Source organism: Arvicola amphibius, chromosome 1 (assembly GCF_903992535.2).
Source record: "Arvicola amphibius chromosome 1, mArvAmp1.2, whole genome shotgun sequence".
NCBI classification, from domain to species: domain Eukaryota; kingdom Metazoa; phylum Chordata; class Mammalia; order Rodentia; family Cricetidae; genus Arvicola; species Arvicola amphibius.
In genome coordinates, this window is record NC_052047.1 from 72,840,283 (window position 1) to 72,865,228 (window position 24,946).

The 24,946-nt window shown below is 47.7% G+C and overlaps 1 protein-coding gene across 1 annotated transcript in view; it reads right to left on the reverse strand.

Moving 5' to 3' along the window:
* Window positions 1–24,946, reverse strand: part of Pkd1l1 (polycystin 1 like 1, transient receptor potential channel interacting) — a 123,997-nt gene that overhangs the window by 38,040 nt on the left and 61,011 nt on the right. The window contains 14 exon segments of the mRNA XM_042055078.1: window positions 751–899; window positions 1,414–1,497; window positions 2,442–2,562; window positions 7,082–7,192; window positions 10,081–10,199; window positions 11,409–11,585; window positions 12,396–12,480; window positions 13,780–13,915; window positions 15,118–15,247; window positions 16,737–16,808; window positions 17,497–17,607; window positions 18,701–18,874; window positions 21,205–21,421; window positions 22,830–22,936. Of these exon segments, the coding sequence (XP_041911012.1) occupies window positions 751–899; window positions 1,414–1,497; window positions 2,442–2,562; window positions 7,082–7,192; window positions 10,081–10,199; window positions 11,409–11,585; window positions 12,396–12,480; window positions 13,780–13,915; window positions 15,118–15,247; window positions 16,737–16,808; window positions 17,497–17,607; window positions 18,701–18,874; window positions 21,205–21,421; window positions 22,830–22,936 (1,793 nt within the window).

A 24,946-nucleotide genomic window follows, 5' to 3' on the forward strand; every position in this document is an offset into this window, starting at 1 on the left:
CACTGTCCTTCTTTTCCTCCTTGTCCCTGCAGGAAAGATGCAACCGCAGCCAAAAAAAATGGTGTCTACCCTCACCTGGGCCCCAGGTGAGGGAGAGAAGCCCAGCCGCCCTCCCCAAGGGCTGGCACATAGTCACATCCTTCTCTTTACCGTGGACTGCGTGGATAGAAAGTAACTACACTGTACGAGTTCATATTTAGTAGCAAATCATGTCCTGTGTTTTAAATTTCTCTTGGCACACTACTCTGACAGCACAGACTGATTTCCAATGCAAAGCCCCGTTCTGTAGGCCTAGGGTATCCTGCGGAACTGACAGGGCACCTGACTATAGGCTGAGCTTCAGGAAGCATGGCGTATGCGTGCTCTATCTATACACACTGGAATACCCACTCCTCATTTGCTCCAGTGCAGCTCAAGACAGCGGCTGTGATCCTCTAGGAATTAGGGGAGGAATAATCCAGGCCATGCGAGCACCCCGCTTGTCACACAGTGAGCAAAGGACAAAGATTCACCTGACTCCAAGACTCCGCAGGCTCTGGCAGCCACTTTTAAAGAATGTCCTACTCTGTCCTCCACGTACTTGTGTCTGAATTGTAGTCTGAGTTCTTCCACACCATTGTTCCCAAGCAGAACACTGCTCAGGCCTGAGCAGGGCTGGTCCTTTCCCTGCCTGCCCAGAAGCTGAGCTGCAGCAGAAATGCCTCAGCAAGCAACATGGGACCCAGGAGCATCTTCCTGAGGCTCGCTTACCTTGTTCTTCCTAGGCTGTACACGGAGATCTTCTTCTTCGCCCCACAGGCCTCAGGACCACTAGGGGTCAGTTTTAGGTTCTCAAGGTCAAGGTCATGACTCTGGGTAGGTGGTGCATCTTCCGTGGCCTCTGAGACTGGCCTGGAAGGCTAGAGCACAATCAAGTAACCCCTACTGATCCATGTCCCTAAGTTAATCGGCATTGTGGGGCTCCCAAGCTCTGTCACACAAAGTACAGCAGAGGCTCTGTGGCCAGGGACCTTGCTACTCTTGAGGATCATTCTCAAACCTACTTGTTGATCTCAGCTTTGTCTCAAGCTAGAAGCCTGCTGAAGGCTGCAGCTGAGGAGTTGGCTGTGTGGGGCTGGTCAATCTGCAAAACATTGCCTTACGGAATGATACTGTCTCTGGGTACCCGTCTCCATCAGAAAATAATGCAAGAATATTCTAGTTTCAGTTTTAGAAGAAAGAGCCTTCTTTTTGCCTAGCGTGGCAACTCTAGAAGTGAAGAGAACCCTTCTGGGGCAGAAGGCAGAGGGTACCAGAGGTCGCTTGGAAAGGGCAGAAGGAAGGTTGGCCCTGGCACCTGGAACTCTCACACTGCCTCCCAACTGTCTGAGGAACTTAACCGATGTGCGGCCCTGAGTCTCCCAGTGCACTTACCGTGCATGCAGTACCAGATGAAACCCTGAGCTGCTTGATCACCGCAGGGCCTATGAGGTGGCACTGCCCTCCGAGAGCTCCAGGCTGAAACAGGGGGAGACTCAGAGTATAAGAATATTGTGCACTTCAATGGCTGCAGTACGGAATCACTGACAAGGCTGCGGAAGCCCAGATCACCGCATCTGCAGAATCAGAAGTTCACTCTCCTGAAACCCCGAGGATACAACCAGCACTCCAGAAACCAGCCTTCTGCAGATGCAGCCGACACCCCCTCCTCAGCATCCTCCGGAAAAAGAAAGCATCCAAATGCCTTCCTCTTGAAGTCCCCTCAGCAACCATGTGAATGACCCCAGGCATCTCCATGACATCATGTGAATACAAGAAAATGAAACGAAGGACAAAATGTTTGAGGAATGCAGGACAAAGACCTTATATTTTTCTTTTTTTTGTTTTGCTTTGTTTTTGTTTTTCGAGACAGGGTTTCCCTGTAGTTTCTAGAGCCTGTCCTGGAACTAGCTCTTGTAGACCAGGCTGGCCTCGAACTCAGAGATCCGCCTGCCTCTGCCTCCCGAGTGCTGGGATTAAAGGCGTGCGCCACCGCCGCCCGGCAAGACCTTATATTTTTCAAAAGGGGGAGAAAGTAAATGATGAATGAGGGACAGGACAGCACAAACTCAGGAGCAGCCTTGCTCCCTGTCTAGAAGCTTCCCCGATGCTGCTGCCTTAGCCATGGGCTCCTTGTCTGCTCTGGGGACTCCTGAGCCCTTGCCATGCAGGCAGTGAGTTAGCTTCTTCCCCAGTCACACCCTGAACCCAAGTGTCCGGGTCCTGCTTGGACTGGCAAGTGTTGAGTCGGGGGGGGGGGTGTGAATAGCTTAGGAGGCCAACATGGGATAAGAACACAGACTCCAGGCAAGGAGACTGACAGGTTTCTTTGTCATGGTGCCATTGAGCAGACCCTTCACTGCCTCATAGTCCCCCTTACTGGCGTATGGCTTCCGTTAGACAGGAAATGAACGCATGCCCACCTGAGCCCCCCGGGCTCCAGCAGAGGGTCCTTCTGGGTGCAGCCCATCCAGCAACATGCTCAGAGTCCAGTCCCACCAGCCGTCTGTGCTGTTCAGGTCCCCAAAGGAGTGTCTGGCATTTCTTAATCCAAGAACAAAACAAAAAGTGTGCATGAACCCATAAGAACCATTCCAAGTGGGTCGCTTTTTTCCTGCCATTTTTTTTCTTCCACTCACATCCTAGGTATTCTGTGAGAGTTAAGACAAAGCAAACTGCAGTAGGAGGTACGTCCCCAGAATTCACTTTGCTCCTTCAGTGGCAGAGGGGAGAGAAACAATAGGAAAAAAACCCTCTTGTTTATTACTCGCTCCTTCGCTCAACAAAAGTCACTGTGTAACTTCCAGACACTGGGAGACAAGATCAAATTCCTGTCCTGCTGTGGGGAAACAAACACATTATGTATGTATGTATGTATGCATGCATGCATGTATATGCAGCCTATAATCAAAGAGTTTCAACTGATAATAGTTTAGCTTTAGAGTGGTACAAAATTTTACCTGCCAACACTTCTGTGTTTCATTTTTAGCGCAATATCCAATTCCATGAAACATTCAGCACTTGGTAATGAAGCAGGCATGGCCTTAGCTGAGGTCACCAGCTGTGGGCAGATGGAGTGTCCTGAGGACTTTCGGAGAAGGGTCAGTTGAGCTAAAGCCCAGGATCCAGGGACAGTTAGCTGAGTTAAGACCCAGGGAAGGTTAACTGAGCTACAGAGAACCGGTCACTTGTGCTAGTGTGCACCAGGCAGAAAGCCATTTGTCTCTTAACTCCATGTTCAGGGACATGACCTTCATCACGTGAGAAGATCTACAGCAGAAGCATCCACACCACAGAAGATGCCAATGCTTTCTACCAGAGAGCCTCAGCCCCGGGTGTGGGTAGGGACTTTTTAAGGGTGGCTTAGGGATGTGACAGAAAAGTAAAAATGCTGTAACACCTTACAAACTATGTGAAAAATGCTGGACAGTTTAATAAAAAAAAAAAAACCAAGGGTAAGGAAAAGCCTTCAAATATGTTAATAGAGAGAAAGAAATACCTCCATCAGTAGTTTGTATATACTGTAAATCTGTTCAACATTGCCATAGCCAGGAGCCACTGATCTGGCTCATTCTAGTTACTTTGTTCTTTCTTTCTTCCTTGCTTCCTCCTCCTCTTCTTCAAAATTCTTATTTATGCCCCTTCATGTGTGTGTGTGTGTGTGTGTGTGTGTGTGTGTGTGTGTGTGCGCGCGTGCGCACGCGTGCAGGAAACTGCAGAGGCCAAATGTAGCTCCAGTTGGATCCCCTGCAGCTGGAGTTACATGCAGTTGTGAGCTACTGAACTGGATGCTGGGAACCGAACCTGGGACCTCGGGAAGAGAACTACATACTCCTAACCACAGAGCTCTCTCCTGCTCTAGCTCCCTTTTCTTGAGTAGAGAACACCTCCGACCCATTCAGCAGTTTGTTTTGCCGTTTGGAGCCTAATCTATGTAGGCTCCCTACTGACTGCTAGCTCTCAATCTTACACTTCTCCGAAAATTTGGCCAAACATCTTGTTAAATTCTAAGTGAGTGGGAGAGCTGCAGAGATATCCAGAGGCTGCGATGGGGAAACAGTGCATTGCATGGGAAGAAGGATCAAAAGGGGGAGAGTTGGGGAAGGGGCACAGATAAAACCCTGAAAATATTTACAAACTTTGGGAGCTAGCACTATACAGAGAGAAGGTGGAAGAGCTGGAGGCAGGGAGGGCTATTCGGCAGACAAGCTGACTGCTTACCTATCTCCTAGTATGCTCCATATCTGTTCTAAAACACAAACCAGTGGACAGTTCATAGCCATGCTGAGTTTCCACAATACTTAAAACTTTTAAAATTTGATTTACTTTTATATGCATGGGTGTTTTCCTTGCATGCATGTCTGTGTACCACAGGTGTGCCTGGTGCCTTCAGAGGCCAGAAGGGGGCACTGGGTTCCCTGGGACTAGGGTTACAGATGGTTGTCAGCAGCCATATGGGTGTGAGAAACAGAACCAGAGTTCTCTTGAAGAGAAGTTGTACTCAACCGCTGAACCATCTCTCCAGTTTTGCATAATACTTTTGGAGGTTGCTGGGAAATCAACCCCAGGGAGGCTTTGCCCATACTAAGCTTGAACTGCACCCCTAGTCCAAGTTTGCACAGTTCAGAGAAAAGTTGTTACTTTCTGAGACTTGCTTCCTGTTGGGGCATCATTCAAGAAACACCTGTGTGGTGACCCTGCGCTCACACATCCCCACCACAGGAATCATCTCCTGCTCCTCCCAGGCACTCTGGAGAACAGGAGGTGAATGGAAGGATCCAAGCATGCCCTGGTCCTGTGCGTACTAATTACATTGATTCTACCAAATGGGCCCACAGCGGCAGTACAGCGCGTGGGGTGGGGGAGAGACAGGAGCAATCGTCTCCGAGCGAGCGCACTGGGATGGAGCCCCCTCCTTGGCTTCCATTATCGCAGCCGCGCTTGGAGCTTAGCTTTGTTTTGTTGACTTGGGATTTCACGAAGATTTTGAGTTCAGATGCACTTCAAATACAGATTAAATGCTCCACAATCTGTTATTGGAGTAATATTTTGTTGCTGTTGATGACAGAAATCTAGACTGCCATCTTTTGAGCTTTATGGAGGAGGACGCTGCACCCTGGAGCCAAAGGATTGCTTGCTACCGGGCGCCAAGAGAGGGCTCCCTGGATTCCACAGGATCCGTTTCTCCTGCCCTTGGTCCCATGCTCTCTCTGGAATGCTACAAATAACAGCCTCTCTGAACTTGTTGATTTTTAGGATTAGGTACTGGGGGATGGGTGAGGCAGACAGGGTCCACTTTAAACATTCCATTTTGCGCCAGGAGGTATAAATATGGCCCTGCTGGTGACCAGAGCTGCAAGAGGCAGTGAGGTTTCCCTTGGTTCTGGGAAGCATAAGGCGTTTAAGCCCACCTGGGTCAACATCTCAAAGGTTTTTTTACCTGTGTCTATCAGGCCCAAGAGCACTTAGGGATCTTACAGCTTATTACCTCAGCTGGAATATTTCTGAATTGACTATCAAGAGGCATATGAAAAATATTGAGTAAAAAGGAAATCAGGAAATGTGCGATAGAAGTCAATTAGCCAAATCAGTGTTCCTAATGTTTTGACTTCCAGATGTACAGAAAATGCCCGTCAGGGTCTCTTTGTTTTGCTCACAGCGCCCCCTCATGGCACAGTTTATACATCTGTTCAGTCGGAAAGAATTAAATTGTCTAGTGGAAGGTAACTGTGGCCTTGCCAAATGGGGCACAGAAAATTCCATTTGGCTTCCCTAGAGCTGCAGCAGTAATAGGCAGGATTACTGAGCTATAGAGTCCAAGAACTGGGACCTCCAGGCTGTACCCGGTTAAAGAGCAATAAAATTATAAAAATAAGGGGAATAGCATCTGTGAGTCACCATCTAACAGGGGATCAGTGTTCCCCTGTCTTACAGAATCTAAAAATATGTCCTTAAATCAAAAGAATGAAGTGGATTTTATTACCATCCTCTCCTGCCCCCAAAGGCAACAAATATATTTATGTAAAATGCATGAAAAATCAAAAAATTCATAAGAATGCTACAGAATGGGCATTAAAATATTCTCTACAGAAAGAAAAAGGAAACCCCTGAATTTGTAGCATTGTTATACTACCTGGCACTAGAAAGTAAATAATTATAATCCGTATCTCTAGAGTCAAAGTGCCTTGGAGAAATTGCCTGGGTTAGCGAAATTCACTGACAAAGGAATGTTCTACTAAGCGGGTCCACTCATCGCCTTGCACATCCTAATCTCAGGAGGGTCAAGACCCCAACAATATCCACATGGCAGACGCCGTGAGAGTGTGCCTCACCCTTGGACTGCCCTCTGGGTTAGTGTTTACTTGTGATAGAAGTCCGTTGCATTTAAAACTAAAAAAGCAAATGAACACTTGAGACATGGTAGAGAGCTCGACAAAGCTTGGCACTTTGAAATCGGACTTCACAAATCATAAATCGTGACTTCAGCCTTTGGCTAAAGAATACTGATGTTTTTCTGCAAAATAGATGGTATGACCCTCTTGTTCTGAGAATTTCTTTCACCGTTGACCCCAAATAAGATGTCAAGCACCTGCCCAGAGTCTGCAAATGGAGCCTTTTATTAACATGGGTAATTAGACAGACTTTCTCGGACTTCATATGCAGGTTGTGATGAAGACCTTTCTCTAAGAGCAGCCTGTATAGAAAAATGACTGAAGGAGTGAGTAGGGGGTCTGTAGGGCTCTCCATTCCGGAGCAATGTGAAGGAAACAGTTTCTAGAATGCAGACCCTGGAGTTCTCTTTGGGTGTGAGAAAACTGACCATGAACTAGTGCAAGCCCCTCAGATCTGCAAGAGATCCCCGAACTAATGCAACCCCCCAGATCTGCAAGAGCCCTCCTGAACTAGTACAACCCCCATATCTGTAAGAGCCCCCCAAACTAGTGCAACCTCCCCTAGATCTGCAAGAGCCCCCAAACTAGTGCAACCACCCCCAGATCTGCAAGAGCCCCCCAAACTAGTGCAGGACCCCCCCAGATCTGCAAGAGCCTCTCGAACCTCCTACCTTGTAAATGCCTTCCTGATGGCTTGGTTGAGAGAATATTCACCCGGGCAGACTCTCCCATATGTTATAAACAAAAGCAGCAGCAGCATGAGGCTGTGCGTGGAAATGCCTCTGGGAGGAGAGATTTGAAAGTTAGCATCCTTGGGGACACTACACACCTGTTTCGCTCACAGAATGTGTTTTAGGGAGCAGGATATCTATGTCCCTGTTGGGATGTAGTAGCATAAGGCATGGGATGGATTAAAGTTTTTCCTCTTTGTCTTTTTAAAAAAGAACCGCTCCCCCATTTTTATTAATTCTCGGAGAACTTCACACAATGCGCTTTCCTCGCCCAGCTCCTCCTAGGTCCACCAAACCTTCCCTATCCATCCAACCTGTGTCTTCATTTTTATTTAACTCATCAAATACAATTAGTGCTGTCTTTATACTGGGAACCGTGTGACCTACCACTGGAGCTTGGTCCGCCTACCTTAAAAAGAGAAAAAAGAAAGAAAGAAAAACAAAAACAAAAACTGGTTCTCCTCCCACCATATAACAACTGCCAATAGTTCCCTAGCTAGAGGTGGGATTTCAACACCTATGTGTTGGTTTTGTTCTTTTGTTTTATCAATATTCAGGTTTCTCAGGTCCATTTTGGAAAAGACTATTTGTTCATTGAATTGTCTTTATGTTTTTGTCAATAAACATGCTTGGGCCTATTCGTGTGGCTGTTTCTGGGCTCTCCCTTCTGTTCCATTGATCCAGGTATCTATTTCATTGGTCTGTGACTATTGTTTTGTCCAACAACACACACAGCAGTTTCTGCAGCTCCATCGTATGTATTAGAATTGCACGAAGTCAGCCCTCTAACGTCATTCTTTTTCAGCATAACTTTTGTTATTCTAGCTCTTTTGTTCCCTTATTCACTTTGGAACCAGTTTGTTGACATCAGAATTGCATAGCCTAAGGTATTTGGGTTGTGAGCACCCTGAATCTGCGGATTAACTTGGGACACATTGATGCACTGCCCTCTGTGGGTTGATGTGCGTAGTGTCTTCTTTCTTTAGTCTTCTTTTTTTTCAGTGTAGTTTTGTGGTCTTGGGCTTATAGAACCCTAATGCTCGCTTTCGTTTTCATTTGCATACTTGGGTTTCTACAGTAAATGGTCCTATACTTAAGCTCAAGTATTCCTCGCTGCAGGCATGTAGCAGTATAACTGCTTTATAATGCGTGAGTGTATGTGTGCAGGCTTTCATGTGTGTAGGTGCACATGTGTGTGTAAGCCAGGAGACAGCTTCGGGTGTGGCTTCTCATGAGATGTCCACACGATTTTTAAGATGGGGCTTCTCCCCGGAGCTTGCGACTCACTGATTCTGCTAGACTGGTCAGACAGGGATTCTCCTGTCTCTACTTCTCCAGTGCTGGGATTTCAAGTGTGTGCCTGCCTTTAACACGGGTCCTGGGGATAAAACTCAGGTCCTCATGCTGTACGGAGAGCATTTTACAGACAGAACTCTCTACTTTCTCAGCCCACAGTTCAATTTTAACATTGACTGTTACCTCAGAAGCATGTGCCTTTTTTGTTGAATGCCAGCAGGCTGTTTGCTGTGAACTAGAGGTATGTATGTGGCAGCACAGTCCCTGGAGAGACCCCGCAGGGGCTCCTGATGGCCCACCCTCTATTCTCAGATGCTCAGGTGCCTACAGTTCCCTTCATGACCTGCTCTTGAAGAGGTGCAGTGTTCAAGGCACTGGGTATACAACGTTTACCCTATCTGTGATTTTGATGTGTAAGTGTGTCTATGTGTGGGTGGGTGTCATTTAGGTCTGTCATGCATGTTTTGAGTAGGTTTGGTTGGGGGTAATTTAACTACTTTGCTTTTATGGGGAGACCAAACAGGTTTCAAAGTCTTTGTCAGTGCCTTGTCTTCCCAGAATTCTTTTTTCATGCAATTAAATGTGACATCCTAATAAAGCCTCAGCTCTTTTTTTTGGAAAAGGATTTGCTTCAGAATGCATTATTTATGTAAGGGAGCCGACCATGTGCAGGTGATAAGGATTTTTAAGAGGGACGATTAATTGGAGGTGACATTATATACTTTAACAGCACCATTGTGGGAAAAGTATCTGGAGCTTCTAAATACGTGACAGACTTAAGAAATCTGAAATCTGGAATTCAGAACTGGGAGATATGTGTTCACTGGTACTGTAGAAGGTTCCTCCAGGACCTGTTATTTGTGCCCACCACAGATGGGGAGGGGAATGGGTACCACTGATAGGAAGAGGCATGGCTGACGTCTAATTTGGAGAGGGTTGTCTCAGTTACGAAGCTTCACGTTTTATCTAAAAATGTGCAATGGGTTTTATGTTGAGCTCCAAAACATGTCTGTATAAACTATGTTGAGTTATTTTCAAACAGCGGTCCCTGGGGCCAGGCCACATCTATGAGGAGTTGCAACATTTGCTCTTGGGTTTTTATTGCCCTGTGCATCCAGCCAGAGGGGTAAAATGCCAGGTCTAGTGCTGAGCAGAGTGTGATGTGATAGGGTTGTTATGTGTGATACATGTGAGTCTGTATGGCTGAGGGAACCGAGGGGCAGCACTCTGGGCCACTGTTTACAGGCAGGTGACGGACAGACGAGCTTTCTTCCTCCAGTCTCTGTCCCATGTGTTCTGGCACAGGCTGAGACCTGGGAAAGGATTTTCCCAAGTTCAGATTGAGATCTCTTACTGTTCCTTCTTTAAAGAAGGTAGTACCAGAGAAAGCCCATTGTATTCTGACCTTCTCCCACCTTGCGGCTGCCTGTGCCCACCTCGGGGCTACCTGCTCCCATCTCGGGGCTGCCTACACCCACATGTGGGCTGCTTGTGTCCACCTTGGGGTTGCCTGCACCTTCTTGGGGCTATCTGCACCCACCTGTGGGCTGCCTGCGCCCACCTTGGGGCTGTCTGCATCACCTGGGGAGTTGCCTTGCCCTCCTAGAGGCTGCTGCATCCACCTCGGGGCTGCCTGCACTCACCTCAGTGCTGCCTGCATTTGGTTCTCTTTCCTCAGTCTCTCCCTGGTCACTCTGAACTTGGCCCTGGATGGTGGCTGAGCCCAGCGCAGGTGGCGATCTCGTTGTCTTGCAGCCAAGACCTGTGAGGCAGGAAGAGCACCATGATATAAGAGTCAGCACTGGAAAGAGAGGCCTTTGGTGTCCTTGCCAACCCAAGAGCCATCATCATTGCTCTCTGCCCTGCCTTTGGGGACTTGGTGCAATTAACACAGACTGTGTTGTTGGGGAGGCAATGGGAGATTCAGTAGGCCTATTTGAAAACTCTGCTCATGTCCAAAGCCAGCCCCCTTGGCAAGGATTGCATCTGGGCCATTACAAAGCTGAGCTTTACAGTAGAGGCGTGCCCACTGCTGTTCAATCACAGGAGCTATTGCTTTTGGCATTTGCATAGTAATTCATGTTCGGGACCTTCCAAGACTGGAGAAGTGATTTTAAAGCAGTTTATTTTAGTATGAAATGGCCTTTGTTTGCCTTATGTAATAAAAGCATCACGGCTTCCATGTTGTAGCCAAATCTGTTTATGGGCAGGACTAACATTAGCCAAACCCATGGGAAAAGGTCTCCCATTCATCTCTCACTCATCCGTTTACCCATTCCAGGCACATTCACCGCTCAGCCCTGGGGCCCTTAGTCCTTCCTCCCAGAGCTGCGGGGCTTCTAAGAAATACAGAGCAAGGACCAGAAGGTGAGCGTTGGGGATTGGGCTTGTGGTTCAGCTGTGCTTTGTGTTCTGAGGACTGTGCACTGTGGCTGGGCGCTAGGGAGACTCGCATGTGGAGGTTCACAGCTTAAGGTTTGGAGAGTCAAGCCTGAGCAGGACTGAGTTCCTCAAAGGCCTCTCAGTTCCGAGGTTAGACCAGCTACCAAAGGGAAGCTGGAGGCCTGAAGTTGTGTAGAGAGTAGTTTCTCAGAAGCCACGGTATTGAAGGATGGGGTCAGAGAAGGCGTGATACGAGCCTGTGCTTGGGATGTAGAGACTGCTACAGTCTGTGTGGAAGCCAGGGGAGACAGGGAAGCTATATATTTTCTACGTGCATTGAAAAGCAAATGATCTAGAAGTTCTCTGAAACTGTGGCCAGAAATTATATTTTGCATTTGCCTCTACAGTTCCAAATGCACTCATTTCCCTGTGGCTCTGATTGGGGTAAGGAAAGAAGCATGAGAAATGAACACAAATACACATACACATACATTGGGGCTCCAAAAAAAAGTGCAGCCAAATTTGAATTAAGGTCTGAGCTTCCAACTGCGTGGTGGGAAAGGTTCTGAAGCCTCTGTCTCCTGCTCACCCTTTCGGCCTCCTCAGCACTCTCAGGACTGTGGGAGCTGGGAGAAAGAGGAAGGTGGGTTCTGGAGTATTCTTCCAATTCCAAATCTAGATCCTTGGTTGCATCACGTAAAGACTCCGTAAAAAACTGGCTGTCATGTTTCTTTTTCCAAGCAAAGTCCAGTGCTGCCAAACAGATCTGGAAGAGAGGTGCAATGGCACGGGTGTCTATTTGTGCCCTTCCCACACAGAACCATCTTCCTGGTCCTGCACTGCCAGCTGATTTCATCTCAGTTCAAAATACATAGCCAGAAGCAACTACCCTGAAGTTCCTAGCACCTAGTCACCAGGTGTGGTCTTCATCAAGAGACTCAGGGCCTCTAGGGCACAGCTTCCTAACCTGAAGATAGAGACTGATGTGGGATTCCCCTCTATATATACTATAAATATGTTTTATTAGCATTGGTTATTTAAAAAGCTGTTTTGGCCAATGGCTTAATAGAATAAAGCCAGGCAGGAAATCCGAACAGAGATATAAAGAGAAAACAGGCAGAGTCAGAGAGATGCCGTGTAGCTGCCAAAAGAAGAGGGCCTGGAACCTTTCTGGTAAGTCATAGTCTTGTGGCAATACACAGATTAATAGAAACGGGTTCATTCAAGATGTAAGAGCTAGTTAGAAATATGCATGAGTCATTGGATGAACAGTATTGTAATTAATAGTTTCTGTGTGATTTTTTTTGGGTTTGGGCAGCTGGGAAATGAACACGCAATCTCCACCTACAAGAGACAAAGTGGTTCATCTCTTTTGGGATTTTTAAAATAAGGATTCTGAACCCCAGGTTGAGGTGGAGCTTAGCCCAGGCCCTGGCTCTTTGATTTTCTTGTCACATCTAAATCAAACTATAGAGAAGACTCACACCACCAAAACACACCCATTGGGCCCTCTCCTTCCCAGTCTCTCCCTGGTTCCCCGCTGACCAAGGCACCTCCACCGCAGGGGATTTCATACCATGAGTGGCTGGGTGACAAATACGCAGCAGACCACAGAGAGAAGCAGCAGGTGCAGCCACCATATACACTGCTCTGGCACAAACCTGTCCGGAAGAGGGGTAGGTCGGCATCATGGGAGTTCGCTACCCATGACGACAGTCACAGTCAGAGGACAATGATGTTTCCACTGCTGGGAGACATGGGGAGTGGTTGAGGAGGGGCTGCAGGATGGGTGCCAGGGCTGCCTGCCCATCAAAGCAGAGTCCTTCCTTCTTGAGGGGATACCAACCAGTCTGAAACTTCCCAGCACCAAGTGTAAGAGGGCCTAAAATGAAGACAGGACATGGTGCAGAAAAGGGACTGGGAAATACAGTGACGGTGTTGTGAGCTCCGTATTTCACCCCACACCTCTGGATTAAGCACACCCAGAGTCCCTTTTTTACATATAAGCAAACTGGGGTATGATCGAAAGTCTAGTGTCTGTCCTGTCTTCACAAAGTGGTCAGGAATGCAGTTGGGAGAGGAAATTGTCAGGAAGAAAGGCCCCTGGGTGGCCTCTCCTCCTCATGGGTTAGAAACACAGTGTAGGCTTCTCCAGAGCCATAGGGGATGGCCCTCTGGTCTTCAGGGGTGACCTAAACCCCACAGGAGCCACGTGAAGAGGTAACATGCGGGAAGGATTGGTAGGGATCTTAGATGAATCATTGCAGCCCAGCTCAACAGTATACATTTTGTTTTACAGACAACACTAGATAACAAATGGTTGACTTTGGCCAAGATCTTCTGATGAGCTTAGTGGCAGAATTCCCTTCCCTTTTTGTGACCCCCTTCCCCCCAAAAGCTTCTTGTTTGATGTAGCATACCATGCCCGTCTGTGCTCTATGCACTACCATATAGTTTGTGAACTGGGCAAGGGGCTGGAGATTTAAACACACAAAGACACACAGACAGAGACACGGATCATCCTTGAAACAAGAATGCCCCCTTTATTGTGTACCAGAGCCACTTATATGTGGATCCTTAACTGATAGCCACACCCCAGCCAAACCCACCAGAAACCACTCCCCTGCCATAAGGAACCTCTGAGGGTCTCATGCTCAGAGCAGCTGCAAACATTACAAGTTGTTTACAAGAAATTCAGGTTCTGGGGACTTCACAGCTCCCAACAGTTTGGTACTCAGGACTCTGTCTAGAGAAAGCTTCTGTTGAAGACTTGGCAGGGCTGAGTGACCCTTTGGGGTTTGCATATCATGGTATTCCCCTTCAAAAGGGATGGAGTATGGGAGAAAATAGTGATTCTGGTGACTGCGTATGAATTCCCCAAAACACAGGAGTCTCTTCCCAGATCCTAGACATCTACCAAGCACCCAAGGCTGTCTGAAAAACCTCAGCTACTCACTCACCTGTAGCCTAGGAATCCTGTCCCCAAGTCACAGGCCAGGGACACCACCCCACAAATGGCCCAGACCACAGAGCTTGACCAGCGCAGACAGACCCTTGACCACCGGGGCACGAGCCCTTCAAAACCACCGCTGGGAGCTAAGGAAGAGCAAGATAGAGATCACTAGGTTAGCAGACCTTGTCATCCTCACCTACAGGGCTATGGGAGTTTGTCACCGTGGTCAGGCCACAGGGTACCAGACACACTGTCAGACAGTATCTGTGTTCTGTCTGCGAGGATGATCCAGAAAATAACCTTTGAGTCAGTGGGCCAAGCAAAGCAGATAGGCCTCGCCATGTGGGTGGGGCCTCATTCAATCAGTTCAGTGTCTAAATAGAACAAACAGACAAAGGGAGGTCCACCTGCCTGACAATGATCCTTGAACTGAGACATCCGTCTTTGCCGAAAGAGCAGGCATAGCAGTGGGAAATGAGGAATTTGGAGCTGGCCGCTATAGCTGGGTCATCTTGAGCAGTCCTTTCTCTACATATTCCACAGTGAACTCACTTTTGAGCTCTGGCTTTGCAGCCCATCTATCTGCCCAGCAACATTTAGCCAGGATTCTTGGGACAGCCCACCAATGCTGGTACTATGATTATAAGCTTGCCTAGCTGAGTGCTTATCTGCACCTAGACGTGACTTTTTCCTTCTCCCCCAGTGTGTTCTGTGCGCCAGGCACGGCCTTGGTCATCTGAGCACATAGGTTTTTCTGACCACTGTCTGTAGTCCAGTTGCTGCCCAAAGCCTCTTCTGACCATTTATCCACACATTTTGCAGCTCGATTGGCCTGCAGTTACACGCTGACACCCTTGTCCTCCATTCCTACGAGGCCAGATTCGGCAGGCCCTTCAATCCCAATGACCAGACCAGATGAAGCTAGTTCCTGGGACCCTGGTTCCAGCAGGACTCACTGACTCCACTAGTACAGCCTTCCCTCTTATCTTCCCGCCTCTTCCAGTTCAGTGAGCATCTTGACATCATTTGAGGCTGGGGCTGTTACTCTAATTTGTTCAAAAAAAAAAAAAACAGAACTTTGACCTAAAGAATATTTCAAGTGTAGGGTTTTGAAAGCACTGGATCAAGCTTGCATGCCAGACTCACCAGGATTGGACTGAAGTCAGATGTCATGGCTTCAAATGGGCCTGAACTCGGCCCTGGGCTTGGATTTTTAGGGGATCAGAAGGTTTAGTGACATTTGGACCAAGTTCATTCTGCTTGTTCTGCCTCTCTGAATAGGTACAGACCCCTGTTTTGTCAGCAGGAATGGGGGCTACTCAATACAGCCATGGGGTTCCGTTACCTTGTGAACTAGGAGGAGGGTGGTGGCTCTTCTCTCTCGGAGCAAGAAAGGGTGAACAGGTCACACCACTGCTATTGGCTGCCATCCTCCAAGGTCTGTCAGTCCCTGGGAGAATGTCTGATGCAGGATGCTGGAATTGTGACAGGGTTAGGCCCAGTCAGTGCCACTTTTGCAACACTAGTACCCTTTGCAGCCAAGTCTGAGCACAGAGCCAGATGCGGGCCTGGTGAAGCAGGGGCCTCAGATGGCTTTGGAAGGATGTCTTCTCTGACTGAGTCAGCTCATTTGTACCTAAACTCCAATTTCCTCTTCCTACCGTGGGGCCAATGCTGGTGGCCTCCAGGCAGTTCCAGGCAGTCAGGTTGATAGATTGCAAAACCCATCAGAGGAAAAAAGGTTGGAGGATGAGTGCCAGAACTCTAGCTAGTTGGTGGTGGGGGTCGGGGGTCCTTGTGACACACAGAACAAGTGGGGCCTGAGAGCGCCTTGGGTAGGTTGGTACAGGGGGTGTGGACCTGTGGAGCAGACTGACTCACTGCCTGGAAAGTGTAGGAATCAGGTTAGCCCTGATGCACCGCCACAGAGAACCCCCTAAGAGCACCAGCACCCCAAGGGCACCAGCACCCAAGTGTTGGGTAATATTATTTTAAGGTGTGTTACTTTTGTTTATGTTGCATTTGTTTAACTCTGTGAAACTGTGTTACTGTGCTTGTCTAAAACACCTGCTGGCTTAATAGAGCTGAACAGCCAATAGCGAGGCAGGGGAGAGAAATAGGCAGAGCTGACAGACAGAGAGTATAAATAGAAGGAGAAACGAGCAAGAGGAGGAGCAAAAAGAGAACAGGGGAGGAGGACTTCAGGGACCAGCCACCCAGCCAGCCACAGAACAAGAGTAAGATTTACAGAAGTAAGAGAATTGGAAAAGCCCAGAGGCACAAGGTAGATGGGATAATATAAGTTAAGAAAAGCTGACTAGAAACAAGCCAAGCTAAGGCCGGGTGATCGTAACTAAGAATAATTTATTTGGGAACTGGGTTGCAGGCTGCCTCAAAAGACCTAAAGAGTAAAGAATAAGAAACATACAACACCCAAGAGTACCAGAACCCCAAAAGCACCAATACTCAAGGACACCAGAAATCAGGGGCACTAGCACCCCAAGGGCACCAACACTCGATGGGCACCAATACCCAAGGGCACTAGCACACAGATACCCAAAGCAAAATCCCAGCACAATGCAACCGCAGTAACATTAGAAATTGTCCTTCATTTGCATGGAGTTCTGGGTCCATAGAGACCTGGCTCCCAAGTCCTGTCTACAGAAAGGCAGCACAGACCACAGTCTCGGAATGTCACAATCTCTCCTCCTTCTCTTCCACAGGATATCAGGATCTCACTGAACACACCCACGGGACTTTCCAGACGCGGCCCTTCCCTGGCCCTACCTGCTTGTCACTCCCACTCCTCCACCTGGGACTTGGCCTACACTCTTTGGAGGACCAGCTCCAGCTGTCCTCTGGACCCAAGCACGGCTAACCCACAGCCACAGGAAGATGGCAGAGAAATCCATTTTTTAGCATCTTACTCTGTAGAATTAGGGATTGCATGTCATGTCAACTTACCTGGGATGGCTGCCTCAAACCTGGTCTCCCATTGCGATCAGGGCCTGTTGGGGTGGGGGAACAAGTGTGTGACTATGACCAAGGCACAACCATGGTACTTCAGGAGCTGCTTCTCCCTCTTTCCCCCTCCCCCCGAAAGAGCCTGAGAGACAAGGCAGATCTGAGAGGAGAATTTTTGATGTCTCCATCCTGATATGGGCCGTGACAAGCCCTCAGCCACCCAGAGCTACTCTCTGGAAGCCACAGAGCAGGAGAAAAGTGTGCCTTTAAAAGCTTAAAGATCCTTAAGAAGAAAGGGTCATCAGTGCGGCTATACACGGTTTTCAAACAGTAATTATTGAAAAGTGGGATCCTGGAGAAAGGGTTTGCTCCCCTCATGGCCATGCTTTTCTGCCATGGGGTGGAAGGCTATCGTTCATATGATTCTGGAAAATAGTGGTTACAAGATTATTGTCTACAAGGGATAGTGCTCCAAGAAAAAAGTGGCTTTAAGTACATCCGATGATGTTTACTTTCAGTGAACCAGACAAACAGAAAGCAGGGCTAGGCCGCCTACTTAAGAGACCGACCCCTGAGGACCAGCTGCCAGGGAAGCTTCCAATTTTAGTTCACCATACCCTGTGGTACCTCTGACTTCACTCCTCTTAGAGGCCACTGCGGTGCACCCCGAAGATGCTCTGTGGCTTCCTGTGGAGTAAAGAGGTAGGTTGGTAAGGGCACCCCACATCAGGGGTCTCCCCAGAAGCACAGGGCCACATACCTTGCTGAACCTGAAGAGCAGCGACAATAGCTGGGCAGCCGGACAGGCCAGAAAGGTGCACAGGAGGCCCAGACGGAAGGATTCCAGAGTGGGCCCCACACCCAGCGGGCGCTGCAGCAGTTCAATTACAGGGCAATTAAGAATTCCACATGTATTCAATGTGAATGTGACTCCGGTTTCAGCTAATCCCCTTGATCCCAGCCTTGCCTCCACCCCAAGTGTTGAACAAGACAAAATGTGCTTTTCCTCGTAGACACATCCTTGTGAGCCAAACAAGTGCTTACTGAGCACCCCACAAGACCTGTGCTCAGCTTATCAAGTCCTGACTACAGTCCCATAATACGGTGCCAAGAGCTTCATTATGCCCCCAGCAGAGGATGAGGTGCCATCCTGGATCAGACAATGGAGGTCCCCAGGGAAGCCCAGCTTCCCAGAGAGCTTAGCAGGACTCTCCTTGCCACTTGATGACATCCTTCGTCTTCTTTTGCTTATTGTCACAAGTTCTACCAACATATTATAGTTTAAAATTCTGTGTATCTTTAAGTGTGATCATATCTGATGCCACATAAAGACTCATCACACCCTTTGTCCTATGACAGCTGGCTGTCACAGGACAGTCTTGACACAGCTACTATCTGCGTATCCTCCAGCTGTCTGGAGGACCGTGCGAACCTCAGGGCTGGACCCATGAATGATCCTGCGTTTATCATAGACAACAGCCTTGGGCTGGAGAGATGGCTCAGTGGTTAAGAAGATGCATTGCTCTTGCAGCGGGTCCTAGTTTGGTTCCTAGCACCCACTTCAGGCAGCTCACAAACAACCTGTCACTCCGGCCTCGAGAAGTCCAACCCCTCCTCTGAACTCTAATGGTACTCTCTCTTTCCCTCCTTGTTACACATGCACCCATAATAAAAAAAAAGATAAAAATAAGCCTTCAAAAAGAATAGCTTCTTTCCCCTCACCCCGAATGCCATGTTGTCTGGAACCCAGGATGTGACTTCTCCCAGGGCACCTGTGTTGACTTGCAGGCTCTCTCGGGCTCTGATTCCGGTCATGTCACCTGCTGGCCCACTCAGCACATCTCTAGATTGCGCTCCCTAGTGTACGCCTGCCTCAGGGAGCTCTGAGTTTTGCACGTTAAAGGAAGGACAAACTGTCTGCCTGAGAGTTGGAGGTTACTGCGGGAAAATCTGCTGCCTCCCACCTGTTCATGGACTCCCACAGTGACCAGGGCAGTGAGGCACGAATAGACACACAGGAGACAGAAGGCCACGGCAAGCCGCTGTGTGTGCAGGTAGCTGCTGGAGGGGGGCTGGCTGTACAGTGAGAGCCAAATGTGGAAATCCTCCAGGTACTCCGTGAACTTGGCATAGAAAAGCTGAAACAGAAAAGCACGGGTGTTTCCCCAGACAGGGACACACATGTGAGTGCAGTGAAATCCTGACGGATAACCTGCAGCTTTTAGAATGGGACTCCAAAATTTCTTTTCTTTTCTCTCTTAGCTGATAACTGGATCCCTCCTGGCTACTGGGTTGGTGCAGGTGGATGCCTCTTTTAAGACAGTCACTTGCTCTGCCTCCTTCCCCCCTCCCCACCACCTCTTTAGCAGCATCTCACTGGACATTGCTTTTACCACCTAGACTGTGACCCAGTTCAGCCTCCTGCTGAAGTTTCCAAAGGTTTAGTCCCGACTAGTTCTCAGCTTCGTTTGCGCTAGCTTGTGGAGACCCCCCTCTGTTGGCCCTCCCACCATTTCTTTCCTTTCTGATCCCCAAAAGACTTTCTAAATCTCCCCACTCTTAGCACTTCCTGCAGAAACACCATCTCGTTGTAGCTGGGCACCAGTTCTGGGTTCACCGAGAGCCGGGACTGACCTGCCTTCTGCTCGGTAGCCTTACAAGGTCTACAGCCCAGAAGTTGGTAGTACCTTGTGGAATTTCTCCGAATTATAAAATTCTCAATGCATCTTAAATAATTTTTGGTGATAAACGTTCTAGAAAAGAACTATTTATACACAGACCTGATATTACAAACACCATCAGAACAATCAGCAAACGCTGTCGAAACAGGTTTACTAGACTAAGGGTGTATCTTTTGCATGTAAATTCCCAAGGGACCACTGATTCCAGAGACCCAGCCATATGGGTTCACAGATGACTAAATCAGTAATGTTAGGTTTCTCACCTAAAGGTCTCAAGCCCAACAGCTGGAGGGGGAAACATGGTGATTATTGTCCAAGGGATGTCACAGTTAAGTGTGGGCCTTTAGTTTAAAGGGCTAAGGTTTTCCTATGGACCATGGCTGTTTAAAAACAGTTGTTTCAAATTCATATTGGCCATGTTCTAAGTTCTGTGCTAAACAGGGTGACTACGGAGAGAACAAGACCCAGTGGCCAGGAAATGTCAGGCTGGCAGGCTAGTTCAAAGGGTAAAGGCACCTGCTGCCAAGCCTGGTGACCTGAACCCAATCCCAGGACCCACATGATAGGAAGGAGAAAACCTTCTCCCAAGCCTGGTGACCTGAGCCCAATCCCAGGACCCACATGGTGGGAAGGAGAAAACCCGCTCCTGTAAGCTGTTCTCTACCTCAACACGTGGATGGTGACATGCACACACACCCGTGCACGAAGCAAATAATTACAAATGCTGTAAGATTTTTAAAAAAGAAATCATTCTTTAGAAACACAACTCACAGAGAAGGGTCTCTTGTAACATTTGCTGTTATGGAGATAAAAGAAAATTGTGGCCGTAGCCTGGGCAAATAGCAGTGCACAGTGGGCCATTGTATTATTTAAAGGGAAATTCATGAAAAGGCTTATTCTAAAACACTGAATATAAAATGTGAATGTTTCTGAGTGAGCCAATGCCCATCAGCGGTGAATAAATGGGAATATTCAGAAACCAAAATATCATACTCAGTTTACGAGGTAATGACAAGTCTGTCACCTACTGGCACTCATAGACCCTCTAACATTACAGCCACGATCTGTTTGTATTCCATGACAGTGAACCTGTTTATGGTACACGAGTTAATAACAAATCTCTAATTTGGGCCCTGTTGGACACTGCAGATCACCAGCCTGCAGCAGCTCTAGAAATTTATTACTGCCGCAACTCAAAGACTGCAGGACTGCATCCCCGTAAAGATTGCTAAGTGGCAGAGGCATTGCTTGCATGCTAGCTGGAGAGCTGATTCAAGCATCAGGTCACCTGAGGTGTGGTGGGCTGCAGCTGTCTCCTATGAGCTGAAACAGTCCTTCCCCGGAGGAGGAGGGAGGGGCTAAGACCCAGGAGCTCGAGAAACCTGCTACAAGGTTACAGAAACAGTAAGCCACCACTGTGGAGAGGACTTACTGCAAGTAGTGCAGAGCCCCAGGGGGGCACCTTAGTGAGTCACCGCTCATGCTGGGGTTGGCTTTTCAGTGGTGTAGCCTCTGGCGAGTCACCCGCACCCTTGTAAGTAATCCATAAACCAGGTGGCTAACCAAGATAGACTTGGAAGGAGCCATTTCTTTCGTGTGCCATCAGTCCCTATCTAGGATGAGTAGGCTCTCGCTTGTGTCTTTCCAGGAGAAGCCACAAGACATCTTGACAGTCGGCTACCTAACTTTGGGAACGTTCAAATCGCGTCTTTGGAAAGAGAAGCAGAAGAACGCACCAAATAACACCCCCAATCTGGTATGTCACAGGTCACCCGCACGGGGCCTACCTTCCAGAAGCCAAGACCATTGCGCAGGCAGAAGAGCTCTCGCTGCACACGGCCGTCGCATAAGCTCACAGCCAGCCAGCACTGGGCAGGGAAGAACCAGCCTTGGCCTGAGTGTAGCTCCTTCACCATCACGTGGCTGACGAACCAGTTTGGGGACGGTCCACTGTTGTCGTGCCACAGCCGGATTTTCTGGAGTGGACCCAGCTGGTTAGGGGTGCTAATGACGCAAAGAAATGTCTCATCGGTCATGTGTGTTCAGCACCGGTAAAAACCTCACCAACTCTGGCCGGGCGGTGGTGGCGCACGCCTTTAATCCCAGCACTCGGGAGGCAGAGGCAGGCGGATCTCTGTGAGTTCGAGACCAGCCTGGTCTACAAGAGCTAGTTCCAGGACAGGCTCCAAAGCTGCAGAGAAACCCTGTCTCGAAAAACCAAAAAAAAAAAAAAAAAAAAAAAAAAAAAAAAAAAAAAAAAAAACCTCACCAACTCTGATCTGGCCCTTCAGGACTGTGGGCTCCAATGAGCATTGTGTCTGGTAGGGGCACACAGGCCTTTGGGATCTACTGTAATGCCCTTTTATTATCAGCAAGTAAGCTGATGGTTTTAGTTATTCATCAAAATCACACACACACACACACACACTCACACACACAAGCATACATGCACAAAAAAAACACTTAGAAGATTCTAGAAATAAATGATCCCTAGGTTTTCAAGTTTCATCACACTGTGGTGTTCCAGCCATTCTACTTAGTTATTATTAATTGATTATCTAGTGCTGCGCCTCATTAATAACTCACACTTTATCTCAGGCTTGGATGCCAAAGAACAACCAAGCAGGTTCAGGGTTCAGGGCTCTCTGCTGATTCTGGGACCCACTGTATGACCTGGAACACATCTCTTGAAAATGCAATGGCTATAACTTCCTTATACCAAGTCACTAGATCTCCATCTATCTGTTCTAATGTGAGTTAGTCTGACGTTAACCTGTACTTTCCTCATAGAAACAATGCCCCAAAATAATAAATATAAGTAAGTTATAACAGACATTATACATTTTTCCATGGGAAAAAATACTTCATTATTTTCATGTTTTCTAAGAAGGTCACCTCTCCCTTGATAAATGACCTCTTCCCCCGACTCCATCTTTGGGATGCCATGTAGCATTGCTCTTCCAGGTTTGGGGTGGTGGCACTAATTAATTTAATCAGGTTTTGTGACATAAAGAACACTTATTCTAATACACAAGCTTAGTAAGCCTCCCCTTTTTTTCTGCCTTCATCCCTTCCCCTCCCCCACTCCACCCCATGCAAACAAATCGTGTTAATCTATCCCATATGTCACACATGCTTGTAATTGCAGCCCCCATGCAGCAGAGCCAGACAGGCAGTTGCAAGTCCAAGGACACCTTAGTCTACATAGTGAATTTCAGATTTCTGTGGCTACGTAGTAAGGCCCTACCTTAAAAAAACAAAAGCAAAACCAGAACTTTCCTAAAATTGTAGGTATGTGAGCCAAGTTCATTGCTCTCTGTGCTTCATCAGCAAGTGTTATCCTAGGCCTGATGCTCAGCCCATTCTGACCAGCCCCTTTCCCAAAACATGTGGTTGGTGGTGTCAGGAGTACCTCAGTATAAAGATGTGCCTGGAATTCCTTCCAAATAAAGACATCTCTGGGCAGCAGAGTTCTTTGGTTACTGAGAGTCCAGTTTCACCACATAAAACAATGAAAACCTTAAAACAGACACAGAAATGAGGGCTGAGGCTATGTCACCGAGGGGGTAGAGTTCTGTAGAGTGTTTCCTTGCCCTGTCCCAACTCACTACTGGCTGGTCCCAGCCTTGAGCTCAGGAACTGTGGGGGACTTGCATGGTTTGCATGGGGCTGACATCCTGCAGTGTAAAGGCTCCTCCACGAGCCAGCTCGTCACAAACTAGAAAAGCAGGAGCCCCTTTGGAATTCCTCAGCCTTTCTCTTCTTCAGCAAGGCAGAACGCCACAGAGGGCAGCATCACCTACCCTTGGCCATTGTGGCTGGACTGGGCCTGCAGGACACCAGAGTGGGTCCAGAGCTGGTGGGTGGGATACCCATGTCCACAAGGAGCACCCTAGGGAACCACATCCACTGCATATATCACTCAGTATCTGCTTCAGTTTTGCTGTGGTGTAATTTTAATCTTTCATTAAAATAATATTAATTTCTGGTATTTTTGTTGATTTTTTTGTTTGTTTTTGTTTCTTGAGACAAGAGTTTCTCTGTGTAACAGTGCTGGTTGTTCAGAACTCATCTGTAGACCAGGCTGGCCTCAAACTCAGAGAGATCATTCTACTCCAACTCCCAAGTGTTGGGATTAAAGGTATGCGCCACCACAGCCTGGCCCGTCTCTTGTCTTTTAAATCCTTTTCTAGTCCAAAATAATCTTTTGCTTTAAATAGTTACTATTTTTATTATTATCTTTCTGTTTTTAGACCTCTGAAATTAATTTAGTGTGTGTGTGTGTGTGTGTGTGTGTGTATGTCTGTGTGTGTGTGTACAATGATGTCAATTAAAGATTTCCCATTGTTTTCTTTTGTAGGGACTGTGATTGCTGCAGACATTTTGCTGAGTAGTTTCTCTGGTCAATAAGACCTCGACACATACCTGGGTCAGTTTTGGGGTGTCTAGCTGTCCCATAAGTCTACTGTTCAACCCCAAAAGACATTACACTGTGATGGCTCTTCCCTGTCTATTCTCTTTCAGATTGCTAGGCCTATACTTATTCTCTGTGTGCTAGTGTTCCCTTCCAAATGAATTTTAGAATCAATAGTTCCTGTTCCACAAGACATCTTTCTGACATTATAGTTGATTTCATTGGCTTTAATCTCTTTATATGTAAAGTTTTTTTTCAGTAAATTGGATAGTGTGTCTGGGTGTGGTAAAACAACTTTAACCCCAGCCTTTGGGAAAAAGAAGCAACTGGATTTCTGAATTTAAGGCCAACCTAGTCTATAGAGCAAGTTCCAGGACAGCCGGGGTTACGTGGTAAGATCCTGTCTGAACAAACCAGTGAACACGTGCAAACAAAACAAAAGCTCAGATAAAACAAGTAAAGTTTTATTAGAACAGATCAGTTCACACTGTCATCATTATCATCGGTCCTACAGATTGATTTAGGACAGTGAGAAATTAGTTGTCTCAGCTGCTGCATAGAGATAGCTCTGATTTATTTAGGTCTTTTATGAATATTAAGAAATTTCTTTCCATGGTGCTCCTGTGGGTGTTAGATGCATTCACCTTAGGTAATCGTCATTTAGGGACTGGTAAGAGGATCCTGCCTCCAATCATGCGCACTGGAAGCCACTGACTCTGTGTGCATGAGTGTATCCCACCCCAATCATGAACCTGACAATATGGTCTAAGTCATCAGACTAATTGTTCTACATAGCTTTTGGACAAGCATGTCAAGAACACATGGCTCTATCTTCTGGCTTCTAGGGGAGGCCACACTCACTCCCCATGCCCCCAGTCCTATGGGTTCCATAAAGCAGACACATTTTTAGAAAAAAGTGTATCAAGCACACGTGGAGAATTCCTGGTGGATTTGTAGGGCACATTGCTAACCCACGCCTCTGAATGAGTTTGTTCCTGCCTTTGCTGACTTCTCTTCCATAGCCCACCTTGGCCTAGGCATTTCCATGGGCTGCTAGGCTGGATTCCACCTTGCCCCTCCAACCACTTCCTCTTCCTCCCCACATACAACCTCAT